Source organism: Castanea sativa, chromosome 11 (genome assembly GCF_040712315.1).
Source record: "Castanea sativa cultivar Marrone di Chiusa Pesio chromosome 11, ASM4071231v1".
Classification (NCBI taxonomy): domain Eukaryota; kingdom Viridiplantae; phylum Streptophyta; class Magnoliopsida; order Fagales; family Fagaceae; genus Castanea; species Castanea sativa.
This window is the reverse complement of record NC_134023.1, coordinates 14,859,319-14,885,631: the sequence shown is the minus strand read 5'-3', so window position 1 is coordinate 14,885,631 and position 26,313 is coordinate 14,859,319. Positions and strand designations below refer to the sequence as shown.

The 26,313-nt window shown below is 33.0% G+C and overlaps 1 protein-coding gene across 1 annotated transcript; it reads right to left on the bottom strand.

The window, feature by feature from the left end:
- Positions 1 to 4,398: 4,398 nt before the first annotated feature.
- LOC142616122 (uncharacterized) lies at positions 4,399 to 24,955 on the bottom strand. The gene is made up of 7 exons (XM_075789009.1): positions 24,646 to 24,955; positions 21,983 to 22,756; positions 21,726 to 21,875; positions 18,602 to 18,694; positions 17,321 to 17,551; positions 11,733 to 12,163; positions 4,399 to 5,004 (listed from the first exon to the last, which is right to left on the bottom strand). The coding sequence occupies exons 1-7, from the start codon at positions 24,953 to 24,955 to the stop codon at positions 4,399 to 4,401; spliced, it is 2,595 nt and encodes an 864-aa protein (XP_075645124.1).
- Positions 24,956 to 26,313: the final 1,358 nt, after the last annotated feature.

Below are 26,313 nucleotides of genomic sequence, written 5' to 3'. Positions count from 1 at the left end.
ATTAGCTCACGTGAGCTTCAGCTGCTGGGATTTGAGTATGGACTGGGCTGGCCCAGCTAGGCTTTATATTTGAGCTTCTTTGGGCTTGATTATTCCTACAAAATGAAGAGTTTTGTCATGGATGATATACATTAGCTTTTATAAATTTTGTAAGAGAAGTATTTCTTGAAGGATGACTATTTATATTTCCCATGAGTAAGGGATTTAGTATGTGCGAAATAAGTGTTAAGATAATATTTGGGTTTTGTAAATATGTGTCAAAATAGCATTTGGGCTTTATAAAATAATTGCCAAAATAATATTTGGACTTTATGAAATAATTGCCAAAATGATATTGGGCTTTTAGAAATAGTTGCCAAAAATAACATTTGGGCTTTTAGAAATAATTTCCAAAATAATATTTGGCCTTTATGAAATAGTGCCAAAATAATATTGGGCTTTTAGAAATAGTTGCCAAAACAATATTTTGGCTTTATGAAATAGTGCCAAAATAATATTGAGCTTTTAGAAATAGTGCCTAATATTGGGCTTTAGGAAATAGTTGCCAAAACAATATTTGGGCTTTATGAAGTAGTGTCAAAATAATATTGGGCTTTTAGAAATAGTTGCCAAAACAATATTGGGATTTTAGAAATAGTGCCAAATTAGCATTTGGGTTTTGTAAAATAGTACCAAATTAGTATTTAGGTTTTATAAAATAGTTTGCCAAATTAATATTTGGGTTTTGTAAAATAGTGTCAAATTAATATTTGAGCTTTGTAAAATAGTTTACCAAATTAGTATTTGGGCTTTGTAAAAAAGTTTGTCAAATTAATATTTGGACTTTATGAAATAGTGTCAAATTAATATTTGAGCTTTTAGGAATAGTTGCCAAAATAATATTTGGACTCTGTAAAATAGTGTGCCAAATTAACATTTGGGCTTTGTTAAATAGTTTGAGATTTTGTAAAGATATTGTCGTGTAGCAACGGACTTTGTAAGATCGCCGTGTAGCAACGGATTTAGAGGTGCCGTGTAGCGACGGGCTTAGTAAGGTGCCATGTAGCAACAGACTTAGAAAAGGTTTTGTGTAGCCACTAGCTTAGTAAAGGTTCCGTATAGCAACGGGTTTAAAAAAGGTGCCATGTAGCAATGGGCTTAGTAAGGTACCATGTAGCAACGGGTTTAGAAAAGGTGCCGTTTAGCAATGGGCTTAGTAAGGTGTCGTGTAGCAACGGACTTAGAAAAGGTACTGTGCAGCAACTGGCTTAGTAAAGGTGCCGTGTAGCAACGGGCTTAGAAAATGTGCCGTGTAGCAATGGGTTTAGTAAGATGCCATGTAGTAACGGGTTTAGAAAAGGTGCCTTGTAGCAATGAGCTTAATAAGGTGTCGTGTAGCAACAGGCTTAGTAAAGGTGTCATGTAGCAACGAGCTTAGTAAGGTGCCGTGTAGCAACAGGTTTAGTAAAGGTGTCATGTAGCAACGAGCTTAGTAAGGTGCCGTGTAGCAACGGGCTTAGAAAAGGTGTCGTGTAGCAACGGGCTTAAAATAGAAAAGGTGTCGTATAGCAACACCCTTAGTAAAAGTGCCGTGTAGCAATGAGCTTAGTAAGGTGCCATGTAGCAACGGGCTTAGAAAATGATTTTGTTGGGTTTTTTGGGTCTTGCCCACAAGTTAAATGATTTTGGGCTTTTTGTGGAAGAAGTATAATTTTGTGGCCCAATGTTGGTGGCAACGTGATAGGTAATTTTGCGAAAACCCAAGTTGGATAATATGTGGAATATAATGGGTAATATTTGTGAGAGGGCCCACTGTAATTTGTGGGGCTTGTATATGTAGGGAATACTTGTGGGAGCACAATAATATGGAGAATATTTAGGTAATATGTGGGAAATATTTATGTGGGCTTTAGAATAATTCTTGGGTTTGTGTGGGTATTTTTGTGAGTGGGCTAAAGAAATTAGGGCCCGAAAATTTTTACCTCAACATTCACTAGTGGATGATTTCGACTTTAGAGGGTTGCAAAGAGGTTTTTTCGCCGAGTTTTTCGGATTTCTCTTCGATAACATGTCTCGGTGTTATTTTGTATTTGTATCTCTCTTCCCTACTTTTTAAGCTTTTCATTTATTGCTTATTGTGTTTGCTTATGGCTTAGAGTAGTGTTATCGGTTTATTGCATATGTTTTACTCTTATTCCGCACTTAGATAAGTTAAAGTAAAAGCAATTAAACCGTAATTTAAAATTGGGGATCTAAACAAGTATTAGTGCTTTCAAATGTGGATGACATGATTGTGAAACCCAATTAAGACTATGGAAGAACACCTTGAGAATCTATGAAAATTCTATGAGAAGATCAAGAAATACCAATTAAGATTGAACCCATAAAGTGCACATTTTGAGTCACTGCTAGGTAGCTACTGGGCATATGGTGAGTGATTGTGAGGTTGAACTAGACCTCGAGAAAGTGAAAGCAATATTGGATCTGCCACCGCCTAAGAACGAGGAGATAAGACGATCTTGGGCAGGCTCCAAGGCTTTTGAATTTTGATACCATCAAGGAATACCTAACTAAACCACCCGTCCTAGTCCCTCCTTAGCCCGGAAAGCCTTTGCTCTTACACTTCTCCATCATAGAAGACGCTCAGGGAATTATGTTGGCACAATCAGACAACAAGGAATGAGCATGCCATCTATTACGTGAGTAAGAAGTTGAAGGAATATGAAGTGAGATACACATATAATGAGAGATCCTAGTATGGTTTGGTCTAGGTCGATCAAAAGCTCAGGCTCATTTTATTAGCCTACCAAGTCGAAGTGGTGACTCCTCTCTAGCAAGGTGGCACATATTCCTTGCGAAGTTTGGCTTAACCTATGTCGATCACTAGTAAGGCCATGAAAGGGCAAGCCATTGTTGAATATTTTTCCCACCATCTAGTTGAAGGAAGGATTTTAATGATAATTTTTTGAATGAAAGTGAACGATTGGATTGCAGCAAGCTGTGAAAGTTTTGCACATCTAGTGTTTTTTAGCGAGTCCCGTGTACTATTCATGGGACCTACCTTTTTTTTTTTTTTTTTAAAGAAAAACAACTTTAAAATTAGATTTTACGGTACTATTCACACATTTAAAAATTATTTTGCTATAATGTTTTCAGTTTTTAGTTTTCAATTTTCAGCAATAAACTACATTTAAACAGATCCAAAGGATTTTGGCAGCTGACGGAGTGTGTAAAATATATTTAGATGGAGTTCTAATCAACATGGGTATGGGATAGGTACTCTACTGCTACCCCAGATGGTTCCCACGTCCCGTTATCTATCAAGTTGAATTTCACCACCAACAATAATGTGGCCACATACAAGGCTTGCATCATTGAAATGGTGGTTTTATTAGCCATTGAAGTTAAGAATGTAGAGGTATATAGAGATTTATATTCGGTGATCTCTCAAGCACATAAGTTGTGGAAGATATATAGACGAGCGAGGAGAATTTAAAGCCATACCAAGCTTACTTCGAAAAGCTAACGCAAAAGTTTGAAGAAGTTGAATACACCTCCGTACCAAGGACCTAGAATTAGTTCGTCGATGCTCTAACAACCTAGCCTCTCTAGTTGAAATACCAAAAGACACTACTCATAGGCCTATTGTGACAAAAAAGATAATGACACCCACCCCTCTAATGGGGAAGAGAACAATGTATGAAAAATGTACATAAATTTTCTAATAAAGTATAAAATTACATGGTACACATTTTTCAAAGAATGTACATAATTCTATAGATTTGCCCATGTACCTAATTTTGTACATTTTATACAAGTTTCAAATAATGTACATAATTTTGTACATTCAATCTACACAAAATTTTAAATAATGCATACAATTTTATATATTCAATATTTCAATTTTTGAAAGAATGTATTTAACTCTGCCAATTCAATATACAATATACACAGTTTTGAAACAATATATACAATTTTATACATTTAACGTACATAATTTTTCAAGAAAAATATCGAATTTGATATGTTCATCATACACAATAGTTGAAAGAATGTACATAATTCTGTACACTCAATGTACACAATTTTTCAAAAAATGTATCATATTCTTTACATTTATCTTATATAATTTAAAAAAAAAAGAAGATATACTCAATTAATTCTTCCTGTTTATCCAACGAATATTATTTTTTTAAAGAATATACACAGAAACGTTTGGGTATAGCATATGTGAAGACATGCACTAGTTTGGTTTAATGATAAAAGCTCTAAAAAGTTAAATACGATCCATATGCATTACAAGCTCAAAGTATATTAGCAGTCTTTCCAAACAAGGAAAAAAAAAAATACCAAATTACATATGGCACTATGCCAAATATTAAAGAAACAATTATATATCCTATAGAACAATAAAATAACTTACGGCCAAGGCTTCACATTCTTGTCGAAGATTCCAGGTCTATAAGTTGAAATAAACATGTCTATAAGAAGGTGAAGTTGCGTGAATGCGAATAGAGTGACTGGAAGACTAGCAAGGCAAATGACAGGAATTACCACCCACAATCTTCCGTGTAGAATAATGAAAAGAGAAGCACAAAAAGTTATCATCATAGTTGCTATGGAGAAGATAAGAGTGGAAAGACCTAAAATCATCTTTCTAGGTAAGGATTCAAGGAAATCGTCTTCTGCATAACGTGATGTGATGCCAAGAAACATCAATAATGAAGCTGAGGAAGAAAGTAGAGACAGTGCATCAAATATTATAAAGAGGGCAAACACCTTCCCATTTAAGAACATTGGCAAGCCTGTGCTTGAATCGTTACCACCCGGAACCGTAATTGCTGCCGCAAACATAATAGTAACAATTAATGCAGCTGCCACTGTACAAGAAGTAGCTGTCTCTTTCATCCATTTTTCTCCCTTATCAATCAAGTCTTTATGGCTCATCGTAAACAAATCTTGAGGTGTTTGACCTTCATTGTTTACAGCATCTAATGAGAAAGGATGGATAATTTCCTTTACCTCCTGCGTTTGTTAAACAAAACCCCAGCACGAAATAGTTTAAGATATGAATAAAATATTGAACACCTTGTAACTTTGCGTTTTATCCCCTGATTTTAAAGAACTAAGATCTATGTTCTATGCATGCTTTTGTAACGTCCCACTCCCAGTCAGTCAGACCAAAAAAAGAGTCAGAGAGCAGATTTTTTTTTTTGGGACCACACCTGCCCCACCTAACACACCACTCCCCCACCACTCATTTTAATCTATCTCACCCTCTCATGTCCGGCCATATCTATCATTTGTTGCTTTCTCTTTTCTTTTCACTAAAACACACTCCTCTCTATCACTTGCTCATCCTCTCCCACTGGTACCTCCATGTCACCATCTCCTTCATCATTTTTCCGACAATGTCATTGGAAAATCCTTAGAAACCTCTAAGCATCTTCATCTTTTATTTGAGGTAAAATTTCTAATCCTTTTGATGAATTTTATATTTTGCTTGAGGTTATATTTTTATCTAAGTTTTAATAATGATATTCATGTGATTTATGAGTATTGGAAGTGATATTTATGTGTTTATATGTATGAGTTTTGTATTGGTGAAATTATTTAATGAGTGGATTTATGGTTTGTACCAATGGTGGTGATCTAAGTAGTGAAGATTTGAGAGTTCTGGCTTTTTAATGTGAAATAAGTGGTGAATATAATTTTATTAATTATTTGGAACTAGTCAAAGATTTACATTGTTTGTTTTGGAAGATATTATGATTTTGGTATCATGGGCCTCTAGTTGATGTGATGTAAATATTGTGAGAAGTACTTATAAAATGTTGAGGTTTTGATGTTAGAGATAATATCTTAAATGATTCATGAATATAATGGGAGTCTATGCCTTGTAAATTAATTGGTTGAGAAACTTTAGAAATGGAAAATATTATTTGCAAGGCTACATATTAGGTTTGGTTAATATTGTTTAGGTTCTAGCTAATCTCCATTGGAGCTTGAAGAATTAGACTTTTTCCTTGTTCAGTTTATATTGAACTCCTTGCCTTCTTAGTATGGGCCATTTCAAATTAATTATAACACTACTAAGGATAAGTGGAATGTTAATCAATTGGCCAGTATGCTCAATCAAGAGGAGTGGAGGCTTAAGCAAGTTGAACAACATTTAGTTCATCTCGTAGGTCAAGATGCTCAAGAAAATTGAGGAAGCCCAAAAATGGCAGAAAGAATGGACCAGACAATTCTAATGGGTCTAATGTACCTTAAGCCCAAAAGAAGAAAGATGACAATGTTAAGTGTTACTTTTGTTGAAAGATGGGACACTATCAAAATGATTGCCTTAAACGTAAACAATGGTTTGAAAGAAAAGGTAAATCTTTCATTAAAGGTTTTTGTTTTTGTATGTTTTAAATCAAACCTTGATAAAGCCATTGGACCTAAAGCATTGGGGAATCCGGTTAAAGCACCAATTGAAGCCATTGGAACTTATCGTTTAGTTCTAGAGACCAATTATCATTTAGATTTATTTCAGACATTCTATGTTCCTCCTGTTAATTTATGTTTTTCATATAACATTTATGTTGGCTTTATTCCATGACAAAAAGTGTTGTAATTACATTAATTTTTTTTCCTTCTATTTTGTAGGATTTATTTGTAATGGGTTTAGTATTAAGTTGGTGAAGATTGCTCGAGATAGTAAAATTTGCAACTTGCTTGCAACTAACTCACAAGTGAACGACCCTTTAAAGGTCACATGAGTAGCACATGATAGAAGCTGAAGAGTCAAGTGCCAGACTGTATTTCGTGAGTCACTTTGCTACTTGGCTAACTTGCGAGTGACCCATGAAACTTTCAGCTTGGAATGTTTTTGAGTGTGACTCTTATACCCTTCACGCATACTATACATAACCTCATTACCCACAAAATTGTAAGGATGCTATTCAGAAGAAAATCCTAGAAAGAGGTTTCTACAACTCACCTACCTTGTTAAAGAGAGCTATACATTCTCAAGAGAGAAATCCTTGTAATCTCTTCTCGTCCCCTCTCCCATTGTCATACCTTGAGAGGATATTTGTACTCAAACACAACTCACACCTATTCAGAGTGTAGAGAGTATTTTGTAGCTTGGGAAGTATTGGGTATTTGCCAAAATAAGTCGGTGACGTGGCAGATGCAATCAGGCGGTATTACGGAATCCGGGAAGCTAGTGAAGGCAATACTCCGAGAAGTCCATTGGTAGCTAGAGCTTGAAGGGTTCAAGTACTTTGGGTAGATTAGGCTTGGATGATCATTTTGGTATCCTTGTACTCCAACTTATTCACTAATGGATCATTTCGACTTGTAAGGTTGCAGAGGGGTTTTTCACTGAGTTCTTCTGTTTTATTTACAATAACACGTCACCATGTTTCTTGGGTTTGCTATTCTTTTACCCATTGCCCTTTTCATTTTAGCATTGCACTTATTTGTTCATCCATGCAATTGTTGAGTGCTTCGATTAATTAATTTTTTAATCGCGTATATTCAGCATCAAGTGTGTTTAGATTAAAATTAATGAAGCCATAATTAAGATTTGGGAGTCTAAACAAGTAATAGTGTCTTCACACTATTTGAGCTTTCACCTTCTTCTATTTCCAGAAATTTAGTTTCTTTAGCTAAACTTGATATTGATGGTTACTTCATTGAATTTGGGAATAAGAGCTTTAGTTTGTTTAAGAATATTTCTTTTGTTGGTTATGGTATTCTTTATGATTCTTTCTACAAATTTAATCTTAATGATGTTATTGCTGAAACCCTTCTCAACCTACATCATAATGTTGGTATCAAACGTAGCCTCACTAATGAAAATTCTGTAATCTTGTGGCGTAGAATGCTGGGACAAATTTCTAGAGAAAGGTTAGAGAGATTAGTAAAAGATGGAATTCTCCTAATCCTTGATTTTACTGATCTTGGTGTGTGTGTGTGTGTGTGTGTGTGTGTGGATTTTATCAAGGGTAAATAAATCAAATACACTAAGAAAGGTGCCACAAGAAGTACAAAGCTTCTTGAAATTATCCATACAGACATTTGTGGGCCTTTTGATACTTCATCTTCCAAAAAAAAAAAAATTTATCACCTTTATTGATGATTTTTTGCATTATGATTATATCTATTTATTGCATGAAAAGTCTCATGCAGTGAATGTCCTTGAGATTTACATTACTGAGGCTGAAAGGTAATTAAATAGAAAGGTGAAAATCATCAGATTAGATTAAGGTAGTGAATATGATGGAAATTATGATGAATAAAGGCAGTGCCTAGGCCCATTTGTTAAACTCCTTGAAAAGCATGACATTTGTGCTCAATACACTTGCCAGGAACACCACAACAGAATGGTGTAGTTGAAAGGCATAATCGTACTCTAATGGAAATGAATAGGAGCATGTTAAGTGATTCCACATTACCCTTGTCATTGTGGAAGTATGCACTTAAGACCAATGTATACCTATTAAATTGGGTTCCTAGTAAGGCAATTCCAAAGACTCCTTTTGAACTATAAATTGAAAGGAAACCTAGTTTAAGACACCTGGATGTTTGGGGTTGTTCAACGGATTCTAAAATTTATAATCCACATAAAAAGAAATTGGATTCAAGAACAATCAGTGGTTATTTTATTGGTCACCCTTAAAAGTCTAAAGGGTATAGGTTTTACTATCCTAATCATAGTACAAGAATTGTAGAAACAGGTAATGCCAGATTCATTAAAAATGGTGAAATCAGTGGGAGTGATAATCCAAAAAATGTGGATATTCAAGAAGTTAGGGTGCAAGTTCCGTTACTTGTCTAGTGGTTGTTGAACAGTCAAACAACATTGATCAACAAATTAATGATCCATCACTCCATAATGAGATTGTCATCAATGAATAGGTGGTAGAAGAACCGCAAGAAGTAGCATTAAGAAGATCTCAAAAAGATAGAAGGACTGTTATTTCTTATGATTATGTGGTTTATCTCCAATAAGTTTATTATGATATAGGATCAAGTAAGGATCCCGTTTCTCTTTCACAAGCCATAGCATGTATTGATTCTACTAAATGGGATGATGCCAAGAAAGATGAGTTGAAATCAATGGACTAGAATTAAGTCTAGGATCTCGTTGAATTGACTAAAGGATACAAGAAGTTGGTTGTAAGTGGATCTTCAAGACCAAATGCGGCTTTAAGGAAATATCAAATGATTTAAAGCCAGACTTGTGGCCAAAGGTTTCATTCAGAAAGAAGACATTGATTATAAAGATACCTTCACCCCTATATCCAAGGACTCACTTAGAATCATTATGGAATTGTTAGCTCATTATGATTTGGTGTTGCACCAAATGTATGTGAAAGCTGCTTTCTTAAATGGGAGTTTAGAGGAAGAATTCTATATGGATTAACCTAAATGATTCTCCATTGAAGGAAATGAACACTTAGCTTGCAAACTTAAGAAGTCAATATATGGACTTAAACAAGCTTCCCAACAATGATACCTTAAGTTTAATGATACCGTTACTTCTTTTGGATTTAAGGAAAACACTTTTGATCATTGTATTTATCTAAAGGTGAGTGATAGAAAGTTTATATTTTTTATTTTATATGTTGACGATATTTTGCTTGCTAGCAGTGACCTTGGTTTATTGCATGAAACCAAGAAGTTTCTCACTAAGAACTTTGAAATGAAAGATATGGGTGAGGCAACTTATTTGATAGGAATTGGAATATTCTGAGATAGATCACATGGATTGTTAAGGCTGTCTCAGAAAGCATATATTGAAAGAATTCTAGAGAGATTCAATATAAAGAAATATTCTGCTGGAGTTGCTCCTAGTCAGAAAGGGGCAAATTCAGCCTTATGCAATGCCCACAAAATGATTTGGAATGTAAACAAATGAACAAAATTCCTTATACTTGTGTAGTAGTAAGTTTAATGTATTCACAAACTTGCACTAGGCCATACATCAATTTTGCAATTGCTATGTTTGGCAGATACCAAAGCCATCTCGGAATGGATCATTGGAAAGCTGCAAAGAAAGTGATGAGGTACTTGCAAGGCACGAATGACTATATGCTCACATTTAGGAGATCTGATAATTTATAGGTGATTGGCTACTCAAATTCAAATTTTACTAGATGCATTGAAAGTAGAAAATTGAATTTTGGTTATTTGCTTATGTTGGCTAGAGGAGCAATATCATGGAAAAGTTCGAAACAAACTATCACTGCTACGTACATCCATTAAGAAAATTGAATTTGTGGTGTTCTTTGAGGCCACAATTCATGGATTGTGATTGCGGAATTTTATCTCAAGACTTGGGGTTATTTACTCTATTTCTAGGCTACTGAGAATTTATTGTGATAACTCTGTAACTGTGTTTTTCTCTAAGAATGACAAGTATTCTAATGGTTTAAAACACATGGAATTGAAATATTTTGCTGTTAAGGAAGAGGTTCATAAACAACTAGTATCAATAGAGCACATAAATACACAACTTATGATTGTAGACCCAGTGACAAAGGGTTACCTCCAAAGACATTTAAGGAACATGTCAATAGAATGGGTCTTGAACATAACACATGATTGGTGTTATATTAATGTGATGAATTGTTTGTCATTTATGTTATTTGATACTTGGAGATATCATTAATGTGTTTCTAATTAATCCTGTTATATGTTATGTATATACATGTATGATAATGAATGAATGATAATAGGAATAGTCTTTGAAAATGAGACATTATTGTAGACATTTTATATCCATGTCTCCTTTATAGACTATGTTAGATAGGTTGCTAGTGTTGTGGTACATGGAAGGAACTATGTCACATAATTGATATGGATCCGCAATATCATGGGTGAAGAGAGAAAAACCAATCCTACAGAGAATTATTATTAATCACTGGATCTCAAGAGAATTGCATCAATGGATCTAGGTAAGTGTCATGACTATTTTATTGTGTTTTATACAAGTGTGAAATCCATGATAGTTCTAGATCCTAAAGTTAAAGTGCATGTTGAATGCTTAATAACATATAGTATTTTAAGTTTACATTTCTACTCTTTGGTATTTGTAAGAGTGTTCTTTGGGTTTATTGTGGTTTTGGTTTTGTGAGAGTACTAATACACCATCTTTTGTATCCCTATATTTCATTAGTAGATTTTTTTTTTCTTTTTTCACACATAAAGGCCTAACCACGAAAACTTTTGGTGTTTTCTCTTTTGTTTGCAGTTTTCTATTTTTCTTTTGGGGTTTCTTTGTTCATATTAATTAATTTTTGGAGAACTTTCTATGGTCTAAAATTTTTTCTTAATCAAACTTGCGTGCTTATGTGGGAGTACTATCCATAGGCCTTTTCCTTCAATATAGTAATCCTTTTAAGGTGGTTTTGATATTTTTCTAAGAGTTTTTTTTCGAAGACCTCACAAATCATATGGTGTCTAGACCCCAATATATAGACGATTAGTTGAACTACCTTGTAGGTTCTTTAATAAAATCATTTCTTGTTCTACATTTTAATAATTTGTATATAAAATTACTGTTTTCCTCTTTTAAAATTATCAGATGTAAGTATCTCAATTTTCTTTTAGAAGTTGAATTTTCCAAACTTAGACAATTAATCATAAGACGATGAGATAAGATAATAAAGTGAAACTATTTCTTTTCTTTTCTTTTTTTTTTCTTGAGGCACTGAAAGTATTCCTAAATCCTAATAATATCAAGTGAGAGATATTACCTTAAACCATTGTACTTCTCTTTGCATAAGAAAAGCTGCGCCTGGAGTGTTATTAGGCCTAGCGGAAGGTTCTAATATCGCTGCCATGTGTAATATGTTATTGCCATGAATATCTACTTGAACTAATGCTGAGCTCTTTACACGAAAACCATGTATGAGGCAAAATACTTTATTCTGACGGTGTAGAACAGCGCACATAAATAGGTTTCTACGTGTGGAAATTTCGATGCACCACACAAGTTCTGGATTTGCTCTCAGAATAGCAGTAACAAACTCAACAACCCCTTTCTTTGAAGCTCTGATGATGGCAGTTAAAACACCACCATCGGTTAGTTGTTGAATACTTAAACCTCGTAACTGGTTGCACATGCAACGTAGAAGCTTATTGGATTGTTCGTGCAGCGACACCAATTTATGTATTTCTCTGAATCCTGAGTCAATCATTAAAACAATTAGCTAGATAAGGAAAAATAAAATAATAAATTAGAGAAAATCAACTTAAAAGAAAAAGTTGAACATCATCAATCTCCAGAGTAAGTGAATATCTCAAGTGAATTTATTTCCTAGAGTGAAGACATTATTGTGTTTGATGTGAATTTCAAGTTAGACATTATTGGCTTGGTAATTCAGGGAGTGATTTCGAGCCACTTTGTGTTAAGTTTATTTTCATGTGTGCGGCAGTGATCTCATGTGACTGGCTCAAACGTTTGGGCTGGGAGCATGACAACATTAAAGATGAAAAATTAAAACAGATTAGTAACGAAGATGGGATTAAAGAAAGATGAAAGAGTTAATTATTTTGATAATCTTTTTTAATGGAAGTCTTAAAAGAAATTGGAACCAAGTAATGCAATTGAAGAAAGAAACAATAGGGTTTTTCAAAAATCAAGGACAACTAAATTAAATTACACATTGACTAGGATAAAATCAGGACAAGTCATGGGACATGGGCATTAGGTTCTAAAAGTTTAGAACAAATTGACAAATCGTGAACATAAACTTGTCTAGATAGAGTCTATATGTATTGTTAGATAATGCTCAAGGTAATTCAAGTCAAGATTCATGAACAAGTAAGCTACAGAAAGAAGAATTCAGAAATTTCCTAGTTCAATCAATCGAAGAACAGGCTCGATCAATCGAAACATGTATCTGTAGAATTTTATTTCAGCCAAAACTCTACTTAAACGTATTGGGTTTCAAGTAAAACACTACTATTATATAAAGGAAACCCTAAGCACATTTTTATAAGGCTCTTCAGAGAGAGAAGAGTATGTCTCTTTTGTATCTAAGGTTTTATACCAAAAAAGCTCTCTTATGCCTTCTACCGGTGTTATTCCTTGAAAAATTTCAAAATCCAGTGTTATAGAAGTTGCTGCCTTTTCTAGTCATCACAGATGCTAATGATCTAAACCTTCAAGGGTGGTCTTGGAGTTACAAACAAGAGAGTTTGTGTTTTTTTGTTACAAGTGTGGGTGCTTGTATTGCAAAAGTCAAGGAAAGAAATAGTCTGTAGACTCAGAGCTATAATGTGGTCATGATAGTAAGTTTTCTACTCAAGGTAGCAATAAGATGTTAGTGGTCTAAGTTCTATTGTACAAACTTCAATTATTTCTAGTGGATTTGTTTTTTACCTTGAAAATAGTTAGGTTAAATCCTCTCCAGGTTTTTTACCAGTTTGGTTTTCCTGGGTGGTTATATCATTGTGTTCTTTATTTTCCGTTGCTTTGCATGATATAATTGTTTTGTTTTAACCTAGATCTGAATAATAAACCTAAGTATTCATTTGGTTAATTAATTAGGTTAAAGAATCTAGTTTTACTGGGGTCTAAAAAACCTAACAGTAACCTTTAGGGCTTATGGAAGGAGGAGAATGGAGGGGAATAAAGTAGACTAGGCTAATTTTGTGTTAATTCTACTCTACTCTATTCTCTTTTTCCCGTCCTCTATCCAAACAGACCATTAATGTTAACAAAAAACTTTGTACGTGGAGAAAGAAAATTTTATAGTTATATACAAAAACAAAGAAAATTTTAAAATTGTACAAATTTTGTAGAAGTTTAGTTTATAAGTCACACCTTTAGAAGAGGGTGGCTGAACATTGGCTACAACACCAAACCTCAATATTGAAGAATCATGAAAGACATTTTCTTACCTAAGCGTCTAATAGAGAAATATAGAGAATTCCAAAATCTTCATATGGTTTTAATTAAGCTAAAACAGCCCGTTAACCTATAAAAACCTCAATATTGAAAAATCGCTAGATATTTTCTTACCTGAACGTCTAATCGAATTATATAATTTCTTATTAAACCTCTATATGAAAAACCTATAACTAGAGCGAAAACATGTTAAGGTATCACAAATGAGTTTCCTAGCTATAACAATTTTATTTGAACAACAGTAAACATTAAATCTATACCTCTTTGCGTTAGTTATACAATTGAGTTTATTAGATCTGTAAAGTTGTGATTTTTAACTATATTTTGTTGGTTTTAATTAATTCGTGTTAAATTTAATTGTATATGTAAACACCACATTTTGTAACATTTACGACTTGAGCCCCAGTTTCCAAATAATGTTAGAATTCTAAAGCCCAAGGTTGGTTTAGGGCTTGATCAGATGAAAATTGGCTTAAGAAAAGTATTTATGGAAAATATAACTTATTTTTGAATTAAATAAAATATTTTTGGAAAACAAATGCCACAAAAATTCTAAGGTATGCGTACGCATACATGCGTATGCCCACACATGCACAAGCTTTGCGTGCGCATACTTCATTCATGTGTATGCATACACGTGCATGCATGTGCATGCTAGGGTTCTAGAAACTGTGTAAAGTGTAAAGCAAGTTTTCTACATTTAAACTAAATTTGAAGTGAATCTTACATCATCTGGAAGCCAACTCCTATTTTTTTACTATATAAAACCATTTATGGTACATTTTCAAAGCAAACGAATTTTGGTGTAAAACACATAAGATTCACTAGAAAATAGTGAATTAAAGAGAGAATTTCCACAAAACGTCTTCAAGTCAAATTTTACTTGATTGGGACCTTTTCTGGTCCTGATCTTTGAGTTCTAAGTTTACTCACTTGTTTTTGAAATGGTTGTGACTAGATTGACTAAGAATTCAAGCTCTTGAGAATTCTTGTGTTTAGGTAACAGTTCTATCTTTGGCTTTTCACTTTTTTTTAGCTTTTTTATAATTCCTTGGCTTGTTTATGTGTTTTAATGCTCTAATATGTTTGTTTAAGTTTAGGTTTCCTTTGTGTTTTCATTCTGAGCATGTTAGGTTGTTAAAATCTTTATTTTTAAGTTTCTCTATTTTGTAGTTTCTAGGTTAGGGTTTTTAGGATGTTTATATGTGCGAATGCTGCTTGCATGCGTACGTATACTCGTAGTATGCGTATGCATGCCCTATGTATACGCACACATACTCTTGCCCAGAAACCCTAATTCACATTTAGTTTGTTTTTTCCTTTATTTTATCTACATGTTTAGCCCCTGTTTAACCTAGTTTTCATATTTGTATATATCTGTTTACCCTGTTTTATTTTGCTTTGCTTTGTTTTATGCCATTCATGTTTAGTAGGGTTTTTAGATTGCTTGAATACCATGAACATGCATTTGAATATGATCATGCATTGATGCATAGGTGTTGTGATATAGTGAGGTAAGTGAGGTAAGTCATGTATTCACATGAACATGCATTGGTTTGAATATAAGTTTGTTTTGATTAAATAACATCAATATGCTTGGATTGAATGCTATGCCTTTGATGTTTGGATGTCATAACATGCTTGTTTGATTCTACCATATGATGTTTCTGCCCTTGGATATGCTTGTTCAATGTTAAGATAGATGAATGCTAGGCTTGGGATGATTGATGTCATGTTATATGCCTTAGATGTATGCTAGAGTGTGTGTGATTTAGAATAACGTATTAAACCTGCCTTTAATAAAATTAAGACTTTAAACACAATGAGTGGAAGCCGACCCACGGGTAGGGTAGGGTTGGGTGCCTAACATCTTCCCATTTGGAGGATGCAATTTGGAGCTAATTGCGGGATCTGGATAACTAGTGAAGATATGACTCGGTGAAGTTAATTGGGAGCTAAAACTCAGAAGGTTCAAATACATTAGGTAGATTAGGCTTAGAGGGTCTTGTTAGGTTCAAAAAGTTTAGAACAATTAGCAAATCATGAACACAAACTTATTGTAAACTTCAATTCTTTCTAGTGGATTTTCTTTTTACCTTGAGGATAGTTGGGTTGAATTCTCCCCAAGTTTTTTACCAGTTTGGTTTTTCTGGATCATCAGTTCTTTGTATTCTTTATATTTTCCGCTACTTTACATGATATGACTTTATTTTTTTAACCTAGATTTGAATAATAAACCTATGTATTCACTTGGTTAATTAATTAGGTTAAACAATCTAATTTACAGGGATCTAAAACCTAATAGGTCTTTTTGATATCTTTGTACTCTAACTTTATTTACTAGTGTATCATTTTGGCTTGAAGGGCCGCAAAGAGGTTTTTTGCCAACTACTTGGGTTTTCTCTTCAAAATCACATCTTGGTGTTATCTTTTTCTTTTTCTTTTTATAAGTAATAAAGATTCATTGATATTAAAAAGAAAGAGTCACCCAAGTACACAGGGAGTATACAAGGGGGAACAAATCAAAGACGACATTACAAAAGTCAAGGAAATCCAAAATAGAAGAAAAAGGATGGCTTCTCCACACTGAGAACCAGTCAAGTAAGGTTCGGAAAAAAAGAAGTTAGAGATCAGGCATGGAACTCTTGATGTCTTCAAAACACCTACTATTTCTCTCCTTCCAAATACACCAAAACAAACAATGAAAAACGGCCTTCCATATATCTCCATTACGATGGCGACCAAAACGACCTTGCTAGCAAGCCAATAGCCCGACAACAGACCTTGGCATAACCTAGCAAACTCCAAATAAACTGAAAACCATAACCCACAACTCCATGGCAACCGGGCAATGAAGGAAAAGATGGTCAACACTTTCACAATTGCACTTGCACATATAACACCAATCCAGAATGCAAACCTTTCTTTTCCTTAAATTGTCAATAGTCAGACATTTCTCCAAAACTGTGGTCTAAACAAGGAAAGCCACTCTAGAGGGGATCTTCTACTTCCAAATGCTTTTCCAAGGGTAAAACTGCTCACTATGGCCAATTAGAAGATGGTAATAAGCACTAACCATGAACCCCTTACTCTTATAAGGCAGCCAACAACTCTTGTCCTCCCCAATCCCCCTTATGGGAGTGCTATAAATAGAATTGATGAAGCTCCTGAAAACTTCCAATTCACGATTATGCACCTCTCTACAAAACTGAAACTCCCAATGTAGGACTCTATTGGTGTACCTCATTAGATCTGCCACATATGCCTCTTTTCTATGGCAAATCCTATATAATTCAGGATAGCAGTCTGCGAGAGAAGAAGTTCCACACCAATGATCTAGCCAAAACTGCACTTTTGATCCATCTCCAATATCATACATAATAAAATGAGATAAAGAGTGTCACCCCTGTCTAATATTTTTCCACAAACTGGCTCCATATTGACCAGAGAAAGAGCTAGAACACCATCCACCCCAATCACAACCATACTTCACCTCAATCACTTGATGCCATAGAGCATCCCTTTCTTGCCCAAATCTCCATAACCACTTCCCTAATAAGGCTACATTGAAAGTTCTCAGGTTCCTAATCCCCAACCCACCTGAAGAGAGCGAAGTACACACCGAAGACCAATCAACCAGATGAAATTTGGGCTCATCTCCTAGACCACCCCAAAGAAAGTCTCATTGAAGTTTAGCAATTCAATTGGCCACAGAAGCAGGAATAGGGAATAAGGAAAGAAAATAAGTAGGAAGATTAGAGAGAGTGCTTGTGTTTGCATCTCTCTTCCTTTACTCTTTGTGCTTTACATTTATTGTTTATTGTATTTGATTATGCATCAGAGCGTAGTTTTTGTTTATTGCGTTTTATTTACTCTTATTCTGCGCTTAGATAAGTAGAGTAAAAGAAATTTAGCCGTTAGTTTAAAATTAGGGGTCTAAACAAGTTATAGTGTTTTACACTATTGTGCTTTCAAGATCAATTCATGATGAAGTCTCATAATGTATGCTTTTGTGCACAATATAGTATTTATTAATGAAGCTAGACATGGATCCAATTCTTTTTAAATCTAATAAATTTAGAATAAGTAGGACTACTAAAATAGAGTGCATACATTTATTAAAGTTGAACAAAAAATGAAGGTGTTGTAACACTTGATGGTTAGAAAAATTGGTCCAGAAATTCCAACACCACTAACTCAGCTGTAGGTTTGAAGTTTCTCATCAACTTGCAATTATATGCCATTTTTCTAGTTTTGGCTTTCTCCCCCTTGCTTCTCACCATGATAAAGATTGAGCTTTTCCATTTTTGTTTAGGAAAATTTTACTTTCAACTCCGTTTTCTAATTTCACTTTTCAATCTTTAATAATTAAAGTCTTTATTTAAAGAAAATTTTAAATTAAATAAGAATATTACATTAATTTTGAACAAGACATTTGTCATGTGATATTCAATATCACAAAAGATTAGTTACAACTCTTTCCTTTTGCACAAGTTTGCAACACAACCTTTTTTTTAAAAAAAACATCGAAGATTATTCCTTTTCTTTTGGATTTATTCTTTCATCGTTATTTTTTATCCTATTGCCAAACAATGCCATTCCTATTATTATTATTCATCATGTGAGAAAAAGTAAAGTTGCCAAAATATGATTTTCATTGCGACAAAAAATAAAAATTATAAGAAAACAGAGTTTCAGACATAAACATACCTATTCTTAACAACAGTCCACATTTTCCCTTTTCTAGCTTTTGGTTGCTTATAGGAATTTCATTGGTGGAATCAGCCGGTGGAATGCACATACCTTGCAGCAAAATTGCCAATAAATCTCAAATAAGAAATACATAAAAAAGTATAAAAAAATATAAAAAAATATTATTTGATAGAGTATACAAGTTTTTCATTCTTGATTGCTCTATATTAAATATCAAGAATAAGCAAGTTGCTCCCCTAAACATTAAATTATTATAAATGGTAAATTCACGTGCTTGAATAAAATAATGATATAGGAGTAGAAATAAAGCTTGATTTGTTTTTTTTTTTTTTTTTAAATCATAAGTTAATACATATTTTCAATTGAAATAAATACATTAAGAGTTTGTAATTTTTTTTTTCTGTTATATTACATATTTATACGATCATGCAATTTAATTAGGTAGAGATTTTTTTTTTTTTTTTTATACAAGATAGAAATTCTACTCTAACTTAATCTAAGTGTATATGTGTGTGAAGCCCCCTCTTGGAGACTTGAACCCCGGCCTTTGCCCCTAACACCCCATAAGCACTTGTATTTGTAAAATGACCATCGCACTAAGAATATGCAGTGGTATTAATTAGGTAGAGATTCCTTAGAAATAGTTATTCCACTATAATGTTTATTACGTTTATTACAATGTGCAAAATGTAACCTAAGCAAGAATTTGAAAATTCTAGAGGAGGCCATGCCTTTCCCTCTGTTGCTAAAACATGTAGTCGTTTTTATAAATAACCTTAAGCATGTTTACGTTTATTTTTTTATTAATTCAAATGATTATATGCTTTAGGTTGGATGTTGTCATGCAACTGTCTAATTCCTTCAAAGAAACGATTTTTTTTTTTTTTTTTGGAAGGGTTTAGTTTGGAAAAATGTTACAAGAATTAATGTTTCATTACCTTATGTATATAAAAATATAAATGAAATTTTTGACTTTTCTGTTGACTTTGTTTCGCATAAAGTATTCAAAACTCACATGTTTCAGGTTTTTTCTAAATATATATTTTTATTCACATTTCAAAGTTACAATTAGTTACTAAACTATTCCTATCAAAAATTGTTTAGTAACTTAGAATATTTTAGTTTAAAGTTTAAACTTATAAGAACTCTGCTCTTTGCCTATAAAGAAGCCCAAAATTAAACAAATTCTAATTAAATTATGTTCAATAAACTTGAAGAATATATACATCATATTCTAATTTTATAATTAATATATATATATATATTCACATTTTCCTATATATTCCAAGGGATAGAGACTCATGATAAACGAAAGCTTTTGACTTTCTTTTGATGTTTTCTAATTTTGTCATATAAGCTTTTTAAATATGTGTGTGAGAGAGATTACAAATAATATTAAAATAAGTTAGTTTCAACTAATTAAAATTGATTCACTTGTTTACAAAACTGTCCACCACTAAAAAAAATATGACTTGTTCCACTGGCACTACAAAATTTTAGAATATTTTCCCAACAAGGTAGTTGTTAGTCTACCATAAATCAAAATAAAATAAAATTACACTTGAACTCACTATAACTCTAACAAAATTGTTGTGTTGTGAGATTTTTGTTGTTCTCCCAAAAATTTCTCAAAAAATATTGATTGAAGTAGGTTTTCTTCTCTGAACAAATTTAAATTAAGTTAGGTAATTTAATCTCTATATATTCTCTATTTTTTATTTATTAATAATTATTAATTAAATATGTGTTGTTGAATGTTTTTTGTTCGTTGTATATGTTAGCAGCGAGCTAGTTATAAAATATTATGCAACGAGGCTAAGAGCCTACGTTGAGGAGTTTCAAACTTTTTTTTGTGTTGAGCTCTCTCTTTTTCTTTTTCTTTTTTCTTTTTTAATTTTATATTTGGCAACACAAATTAATTTTTTAGATAGAAGAATATTAGACATTATAACAAAATAATATATAACATTAATTTATATGATTTGTAAGTTATAAGAAAGTCGACTGTAATAATTGAAAATCCAGCCATAAATATTCTCAAAACTAAACTACACAGCCAAATGAGAGGTGGAATTTCTGATTAACTTTTATTTATACTTTGGCCAGGAAAATTTGAAATCCTGGTTTCCTTCATGTCTAGTACCAACACCTTATATGATACAACTTTGTCATAACTCTAATGTGATAAACTGTGAGTGTGAGATAAAATGATGGGTTCATGTGAACATGATTAGGGATGGCAATGGAGCGAGGCGGGTTCCAAGGATAGGATCTTTGCCCCCATCCTGCATGGCTTTGTCTTACCCTGTCCTTGCCCTGGCCCACATGACGTGGAAAATATTCTTGCCCTATTCCCGCCCCTTAGAGCCCCGCAAAGCCTCATCCCACCCCGTAAAACTCTACTTCTTGTTAATTTGCCAACAACTATTACAATTATTTTTAATAAAACTTGTTTCGTTAATAAAAATATACTTGAAATTACAAATAAATTTATCCCATTAAATCAAACTAATTTTTAGCAAAAATTGAATAAAATATTATTAAAGTATTTAATAAGACAATATCACAACAAAAACAATAATCTCATGATACAAAATTAATGATTCAATAGTATATAAATTTGTTTACAATAAAGACAAAAGAAAATGGTAAAATTAGTACCTTATTTTCAACCATGCTAGAGAAAAGAAAGAGGCAGAAAGCCTTGTTGGGTAAAATAAAATAAGCTGATGATATATTTTTTTAAATAGTAGAGTTTTAGGGTATAAAAAATTTACAATTTAACCTTCATCAATGTGAGGTGGAGTAGGACAAGTCTAAAACTTCTAAATTCATCCTTGCTTTGCCCTGTGGTACAAGGCTAAAATCTCGCCCCACCACCTTCGCAGGACAGAGAAAACCCACATGGGGTAAAGGGAGAAAGGGCGGATCAAATGGGGCGGAGCAAAATTGCCATCCCTAAACGTGATAGGTAACTAATCACACTTTGGTACATAAGATAGTTGTAGTTGTAATTGTTATTTTCCTAGAATCACTCTATTATTAATTAACTCTATTCAACAGGTGTGAAAAATAAAAAAATAAATTAATCGATAGTGTGAGTAAAGAGAGTGAAACTCACTGTTGTAGATCCATTGTTTCCAAAATATGTGCCGATATCCACTTGGAAATGCAGAAGTCATGCAAGCTAATGCAAACACAGGGGACTCCTTTTTGACATCTAGAGCAGTAGCCAATGTAGGGTAACGTTCAAGCAACTCCAGAGCCATATCTATTGAGCCGCAAACAGAAGCATTTAATTGAAAGGGAATTGTGGGGAAGATTCTAAAGCGTAGATATAATAACAAATGTACTGTAAAATCTAGTTAAAGTTCGTACCAAAAGATTTGGCATAAATGCATCGTGTAATAAATGTAGCACCATTGTGTCCCTTTTCTGGCCTCAGTTCATCCGGATGAGTTTCAGAAAAGAGATAGCGAACCATCTCTATTCTATTGGAGTTATACGCAATAGCCGCTACCACAGGAATTAATTTTTCCATTCCATTTTCAATTCCAAGTAAAACCCGGCTCTTTGCAATTATGCATTCCGCCATCTCGAGGTCTCCAACAATAGCTGCACAACCAAGAACCGTAATACGGTCGTTATCTGTTATTTTTAAGCTCTCTTCTGGCACTATGTTCACCAACTTCTTCACAATATTCAGCTGTCCAGCAACAATAGCAATGTGTAGAGCTGTACTTTCCTGAGTTGAAATTTTTGCACTCATTGCCTCCGGATGGGAGGTAATGAACTGGTTAACAGCGTCCCAATTACCAAGACGGAGATCATTTTGAAAGGATAGATACTGCACAAATGAATTTTGTTGAGAGACGAAAGACATAGTACTTCCTTTTGGACTGGGCAATAATTTCGCTAATCTATCCCAAGCCGTTTTGGCCGTACTACAATTCCCAATCGAAGAAAACGCTTTGGATGATTCCCAGATCAAATATAAAGCTATGGCATTCTTCTTGCTCCAGGTATTAAGAGCAATTTTGTCATTTGGCTTAGGAGGTTCGGTGGTTGTATCAACAATGTCCCAAAGATCTTGAGTCATCAAATATTTTCTCATCCGACAGTTCCAAGCCTCAAAATTTTCTTTCTCAGGTACTGAAAAAAACAAAAATTCTGTCATTCACTTCCAAGTTCTAGCATACATGAAACTAGCTTTGGGAAGATGCTACAAACTTATGGAAGATACCTAAAATAACCTAATGGTATATGCTATATTACATCTTAGCCTTTCTTGCTATCCATTTTAACCGTTTCTTAGCTTCACCTTGTATATAACATTTGAAATTATTTTTTCATATAATTTAGCAGCAAAAGACTTTACGGCCTTTTTTTCACAAATTTTAACTTGGAATTTTTAAAATATTTAAAAAGAAAGAACAAAACATAATAAATTTATCTTGTAATGGCTCAGAGGAAGAAATTGAAAATGGATTAGAGGAAGCTCAAACTCACTGCCAGCCACCAAAACAAAAATATACCCGTAGCAGAGTCTAGAACAGCCATAAAAAAATATTAAAAAATAAAAAAGAGTAAAAGACAAAAATACAATTTATACCGTTACAATCTCCCTAAACTCTTTTTTTTCTTTCAAGTTTGAAGTTGATTATTCTAATTTTGTTATGTACACATGAGAGTGATACACATCATTTTTTTATTGTGAGTTGAAATTTATGACCTATTTAAGTTTGTAATCAAGCCTTGTTCCATAGAGTCATGTGATTTGTTTAAATGATTTAATGAACCATATTATGTAATTCATTTGGATGGTTTTATAAATCGTTACGTAATAAATTAGAGGAGATTCCCCAAATGGGAGGAGTTAAAATTTCTTCCTTTATTTATGGGACTTTTTCTTTTCATGAAATTTCACTCTCAATATATACAATCTTTCTGCTCTTTAGGATTAGAAATAAATAAAACAAAATGTCAAACCAGAAATAAAAAATAAAAAATAAAAAAAGATAGAGAAAGGTATGGAGAAAGAGAATGGTTGATAAAGAGAGAATAAATAAATTGATTTCAATAATTTTTAAAGGAGAGAGGGACCATTTTACAATGAAAATATAATGTTTTATTAATTAAATGTCTACGTTATATCCTATCATTTAAATAAATTTACTACCGGAAATATAAAAATGTATATGACTAAGGGTTTCTTAGTTTCTTGGGATTCATATAAGAATGGGTCAAAAAAAAAAAAACTCACTTAGGGCCTGTTTGGATTGAGAGGGAATGGAGGGGAGTGGAAGAAAATAGAGTAGAGTTGACTAAGAATAAGCTAATTTTGAGTCAATTTCACTCTACACTATTCTATTCACTATTCTATTCTCTCTCCCTCTTTCTCAATTCAAACGGACCATAAAACAGCAGATTGAACTACTCTATAATTAGTATAGTTTTGGTTGTTTAGGCCTCTGGTTTCCCTAGGTGTTCTAACTATAGTAGTTGCATGTGATGATGTGATGTTGCAACTTGCAAGTTTAAGTTTTTTGTGTAACATTCTTAATAATATAAAAAGTAAATTGCAAATTACACCCTTAAAGTTTAGGATTATTTGTATTTTATTCTTTAAAATTTTAGAATTTAAATTTTACTCATTAAAGTTTAAAGGTGTTTGGATTTTAAACCTAACATTTTAGAATTTGGATTTTATTCCATAAATTTTAAGGATGCTTGGATTTTATTTCCTAAAATTTGGGAGGATTTGAATTTTACACTTTAAAATTTTAGAATTTGGAGTGTAAAATTCAAATACTTCCAAACATTAGGGGGTAAAACCCAAATTCTAAAATGTTAGAATGTAAAATACAAACACCTCCAAACTTCAGGAGATAAATTCCAAATTTTGAAATTTCAGAATATAAAATCCAAATATCTCCAAACTCTAAAGTTCTAACTTGCAATTTACCTAATATAAATATGTAAGGCGCCTACTTTACACTGAAAACGTTTTGAGTATTTTTTATCTTAGAAGGGAGAGATACCTGTGTAACCACTTTTGGGGAGCTTGCATATTGATGCCAAAGTATCCCAAGCAATTTCGGCCGAAGTAATCAAGTTAATGGCGGAACGTAAGCGAGGCCCGCATGAGTTCTTGATCATTTTTAAAGCCATGTCATTCTTCGTCTTATTAGCAGGCTTATCACCCTCCGCTTTAGGCGACTTTCCCGCTGTTTCACAAGTTTCCCAAAGATCATCGGCCATCAACTTGTTTTTCATTTGATGACTCCAATCCAAATAATTGTCTCCGTCGAGAACTTTAAGAACAGATGCACTCGTGGAAGAACTTGCCATGTTTATTCTGTTACTATATATGCACTTGATGTTAGGTAATATATACACACATAATAGTATTAAAAAATGGAAAATCGACTATCTTAATGATAGTCACTTGATTGACTTTTCAAAGCAACTTGCATACTACTAAACTAACGTTAAATCCTTCGCTACTTACACATTCTGGTGAATAAAGATATTTTCTGGAGAAAGCGAATATTCAAATTATACAGACTGATATGATTTTTAAGGTTGAAACTTGATAGGACAAAATTTTACATTTAGGATGATGAAGAAAGATAGCAGTTTTAATTGAAAACCTAACAGATTGTAAGAACGATGAAAAAGAAAGTCGCTTCAGAAACACTATGAACTCAAAGAAAGAGTTCTTTTTTCTCTCTATGGTTTTTCGGTGTAAATCCAATAAAGACCACAACAAAAAGTTCAATTTTTAACAGAAGCTCTAGCAAGAACAAAGCTTCTCTCCATTTGAATGGAAAGGTATTTGAAAAAAAGATGTTAGATAGTATGTAAATTTATTTATTATTTTATATGTGAAAAAAAAAACGAGTCATTTTGTATAACAACTCAAGGAAAAATGCTAATTATATTTACACTATACTTTTAAATAATTAGTCTAATCACAATTAAAGTCCTTATATTTGTTTATAAAACCCAAATGAGCCAAATATTTGCTCACATTAAAGAGCAATGTCTCCAAGCCAAGAAGTGGTTACTAGCTAGGTTGGCTATGATACAATTTGCATGATCTGTAAATAAAGTACTAGTCACATATGTACTTATACTCTAAAAAGAATAATCAAGTTACACTTGAAACTATTTGTAGTTGTTAATAAAATTGAAATTGACCTAACATATGCTTAATGTGGAACTCAACATATACCCATAAAACACATACTCAACTAATTCAATTCAATTTACAATCAATCTAAGGATCACATTCCAGGTTAACTTAACCCATTAAAGAGTGAGCAATGATCATATGAATAGCAACCCGTTTTAGTTCTATAAAATTTTCACCTATACCAAACTTGACCCGCACTCAATCAAGTCAAGGTGAAGACTCTAAGACATACAAATTGATATGTTGACATCTAAAACTGTTGAGATATGATATATCCAGTCTAATTCTAGCCAATATTCAAGTCTATTATATATCCTAGTTTAGGTTCATGGTACTACGGATTATCAATAAAATAAAATAAAAATGTTCATGGTAAGACGACCTACTTAAATGCCTTTTTTTAAAAACAAATTTTAAAAAAATACTGCTAATCATGGTGGTGGTAATATATATCACTTACGTGCAAGTATAATAATCTAGGGTTAGTATAGAATTTTGCCTACTATATATA